Source organism: Helobdella robusta (assembly GCF_000326865.2).
Source record: "Helobdella robusta unplaced genomic scaffold HELROscaffold_67, whole genome shotgun sequence".
NCBI lineage: Eukaryota > Metazoa > Annelida > Clitellata > Rhynchobdellida > Glossiphoniidae > Helobdella > Helobdella robusta.
Window position 1 is genome coordinate 186131 of NW_008705379.1, and position 5000 is coordinate 191130.

The 5000-nt window shown below is 34.1% G+C and overlaps 1 protein-coding gene across 1 annotated transcript in view; it reads left to right on the plus strand.

Moving 5' to 3' along the window:
- Positions 1 to 3273: 3273 nt before the first annotated feature.
- Positions 3274 to 5000, plus strand: part of HELRODRAFT_181039 (hypothetical protein) — a gene marked incomplete at both ends in the record, with an annotated part of 2242 nt that continues 515 nt past the window's right edge. The window contains 2 exons of the mRNA XM_009030326.1: positions 3274 to 3456; positions 4516 to 4600. Of these exons, the coding sequence (XP_009028574.1) occupies positions 3274 to 3456; positions 4516 to 4600 (268 nt within the window). The remainder of the gene's footprint in view (positions 3457 to 4515; positions 4601 to 5000) is intronic.

A 5000-nucleotide genomic window follows, 5' to 3' on the forward strand; every position in this document is an offset into this window, starting at 1 on the left:
GCTACTCCGAATTGATTTATATATACAAATATTCAGACGTACACACACAGACACACACACACACAGACACACACAAACACACACACAGACACACACACACACAAACACACACAGACAGACAGACAAACACACACAGACAGACAAACACACTAGCAGACACGCACACAAACACACACACAAACACACACACAGACACACAAACAAACACACACACAAACAAAAACACACACAGACACACAACCATACACCATTTATTCTTGATAATGATGTTGAAATAGATGATGAAACACGATAATGTTGATGGCGTGGATGATAATGATGACGGATGATGATGATGATAGTTTTTTGTTATCTCTTCACGGTCAGCAAAGCAATGCATGTCCAACAAATAAGTTGTTATGTTCATTTGATCGCTTTGCCATCCATCCATCCGTTCACTCATTCATTTTTTATTCATTTATTTTATTTTTTCAAACATTCATTCACTTGTTCATTCATTTATTCGTTCGTTTGTTGTTCACTCATTCATTTGTTTGTTTGTTTGTACATTGTTTGTCGGTTCGTTCGTTCATCTTTAGTTGGTTCATTTATTTTATTGTTGTTGTTTGATGATATTGTTGTTTGTCCATTCATGTACTGATCAAAATTTCAGCCAGTCTATCAATGACTCATTGTTAAATTCATTAGTCCCGTTCGTTCGTTCATTCGTTCGTTCGTTCGTTCGTTTGTTTGGTTACTCATTCGCTCATCAGGTTCGTTTATTTGTTCGTTCGTTCGTTCGTTAGTGCACGCATAAAAGCATTATTTTATTTGTTTATTCATTCATTCATTCATTTATTCGTTTTCATTCATTCACTCAACATTTTTATACACGCATGCATTCATCCGAATTATCATCATTCCATACCAAAGCATTTGTCCATTCATTAATGCATTCAAGTTGCCAGCAAACAAACAACAACAACAACAAAAACAACAACAACAATAATAATAATAATATTAAAAGATCATAAAATATTAAAGGCTCTGAAGATTTCGTTTAAAATGTGGATGACAGCCTGGCATTGTGACGATGGTGGTGATGATGATGATGGTGATGATGGTGATGATGATGATGGTGATGATAATGATGGTGATGATGATGATGGTGATGATGATGATGGTGATGATGGTGATGATAATGATGGTGATGATGATGATGGTGATGATGATGATGGTGATGATGATGATGATGATGACGACGACGACGATGATGACGACGATGATGACGACGATGGTGATGATAACAACGATGATGATGATGATGATGATGGTGGTGGCCGACTCGAGATGACCAGCGGAAATGAATGTAGCAGGAGAACGACAAACAGAGTCAAGGAATTTTATTAAAAATTTTGAGACATCATCATCATTATCATCATCATCGTCACTATAACATCATCATCATCGTCATCATCATTACCATTACCATCATCATCATCATCATAACCATCGTCACTATAACTCATCATCATCATCATCCAACAACACCAATGACGTCATCATCGAACGGTACTTAGCAGTCATACGTCCAGGGATACAACGTTAAAACAACTTTAAAAACCACCAATAAAACGCCCGTAACAATAAAAGTGAACGAATAAAGGAGGAGAAAAAAATAACAATAATAATAATAATGATAATAACGATAATAATAATAATAATAATAATAATAATGATAATAATAGTAATAATAATAATAATGATGATGATGATAATAATAAAAACACAAACAAGGAAAACAACAACGAAGAAGTATAAATAAAAATAAAACCACAGAGCAGCAAAAAGCCAAAAATGTCCGCCTAACACGGCAAGATGGCGCATAAAAATGATAAATGATCAATTAATGGAGAATGACGTAGGCTGATGACATCATAATATGCTGTAATCAAAGACTACGAATAATCACCCGACCACGTGATGCTAATAATAAATTGCTGGTTTTGAAGGCGCTATTGTTATTGCTCTTTATTCCAGCCGGTCATCATCATCAGCAGCGTCATCGTAATCAGCAGCAGCAGTAATAGTAGCAGCTGTAGTAGTAGTAGTAGCAGCAGCAGTAGTAGTAGCGGCAGCAGCAGTAGTAGTAGTAGCAACAGCAGTAGTAGTAGCGGCAGCAGCAACTGCAGTCAACCCCAACCCTTCCCGCCATCAACATTTTATCAGCATTATTATTTTCATCATTGTCAATGTCACCGTAATCATTTTCAACCAATTGATTAAACGCCTTTCTTTGTGTGTGTTGTGTGCGTGTGTGTTAGTGTGTGTGTGTGTGAGTGTGCGTATGTGTGTGAGCGTGTTTGTGTGAGTGTGTTTGTGTGTGTGCGTTTCATCTTTCTTTTATTCGACCGGCACGTCTGCAATTATTGTTGGCGAGCGTAAATCAAGAATGAAAGTAGTTATGTTTATTACGGTAATTGTGTATTTTTTTGTTGGCTGGGTTATTTGTTTGTTTGTTGGCTCGTTTGTATGTTTGTATGTTTGTTTGTATGTTTGTATGCATGTTTGAATTTTGATTACTTGTACTTATGTGTATGTTCGACTATTTGTTTGTTTCTTGGTTTGCAAGCAGGTAGAAGAAGATAAGATGGAAAGAAAGATAATTGAAAAAATTAAGAAGCAACAAATAGACAGAGAAAGAGAGAGAAAGAGAGAGAAAAAGAGAGAAAGAAGAAAAGTAGAGAGAGAGAGAGGGAGAGAGAAGAAAGAGAGATAGAAAAGTAAGAGAAAGTGACACTCACTTATATTCTGACAACGTACATCTATCACGGACCCGCCCTTTTTATGTTACAATTATGCATACTAATGAGAATAAAAGCTAGCAGACAACACACACACACACATACACACACGTACATACACACACACAGACGCACACAGACATAAAGATACAAACAAAGATACAAATAATTATGAATTATAAATTCAATTACGTCCACACATACATGTTCAAATGCTCCTATAATGTAACACTTATGTAAAAAGCTATGCATTATGCATAAACGTTAATACACACACACACACACGCACGCACACATTATGTTTGTTTGTTTGTTTGTTTGACCATAGATAAACACCCAACCACATTTAACCCAAACTCTTAACGTCACGCCACCACAATCATTATTATGATCATAACCATCACCATAATCTCAACCAATCATCATTATCATCACCGGCAATGATATCATCATTATCATAACCCCCTCAGTTACCATAGAAACATGCAACATGGAACTTTTGAACATCACGTGTCCCAGACAAGACGACCTAATTCTGGTAAGTCGGGCGAGGTACGGACGCATGCTGATTGGTCGCTGCGTTCAGGGGCAGTTCGGTCACGTGGGCTGTTTCTCTGACGTGATTGGCTACCTCGACGGCAAATGTTCCGGAAGAAAGGAGTGTCATTTTCAGGTTGGTGAGGAGAATGAAAATGACGATGATGATGATGACGACGATGATGATGATGATGGCTGTTGAATCAGAAACATTCAACAAGCACTCTGAGCCAGAATGGCACTTTTTGTTCATCATTAATAATTTCATTCGCCTGTTATTATTATTTTGAGCGCGCTTGGCTTAACATTAATTGCGCGCTCTATTGCTATTTATTTTAATAATAATAATAACAACAACAACAATAACAACAATAATAACAATAATAACAATAATAATAATAACAATAATAATGATGACAAGATCAATAATAATTTATTTTAGTGATTTCATAAATGTTCGCCCTGCTCTTTTATTGTTAATGTTCATACAGATTTTATTATTATTATTTTTTAAATATTATTATTAATATTTATCATTATTATTATTATTTATTATTATTTGTTATTTTTATTTCTTGTTTAAACGGCATAGTTATTTATTCCTTCCTGCCCATGTGGTATTAGACTGGAAAATAAATAATAGGACTATGGCCATGATGATAATAATAACAATAACAATATTACTACTACCACCACCACCACCACCACCACTACTACTACTACTACTACTCCTACTCTCTACTACTACTACTACTACTATTACTACTACTACTCTACTACTACTACTAATACTACTACTCTACTACTACTACTACTACTACTACTACTACTACTACCACTGCTGCTACTACTCCTACTACTACTATTATACTACAACTACTACTACTGATACTACTACTATTACTACCACTACTACTCTACTACTACTACTACTACTACTACTACTACTACTACTACTACTACTACTACTACTGCTGCTGCTGCTGCCACTACTATTACTACTACTACTCTACTACTACTACTACTAGTCTACTACTCCTCCTACTACTACTACCACCACTACCACTACAACTACTACTAGTAACATTAGTGGTAGTAGTAGTAGGGGTAGCAGTAGTAGTATTAATAATAAGATGAAAAAATAACAACAATAATAAATAATAATAATAATAATAAATAATAATAACAACAAAAGGTTCCTGACCAATCGCTGTACGACCTTCAGCCATGCCCAGTAGACTTTACATCCTATCTGGAAGTTACATACTCATGCATTACAGGTAAATAAATATGTAATAATAATAATAATAATAATAAAATAATAATAATAATAATATTTATTAATAATAATAATATTAATGATGATGATGATGATAATGATAATGATAAAGATAATGATAATGATAAGGATAATGATAATGATGATGATAATGATAATGATGATACTGATAATAATAATGATAATGACAATAATAATATTAGGAATATATATGTAAACTTTTATAAATTTTTTTTCTAAAGTAATTGTTCATTCTAAAACTTATAAGTAAATATAAATTTTTTATCTATTCGTTCATTCGTTCATTCATTCATTCATTCGTTCGTTCGTTCGTTCGTTCATTCGTTCGTTCATTCATTCATTCGTTCTTTCATTCATTCATTTATTTATTCGTTCATTTG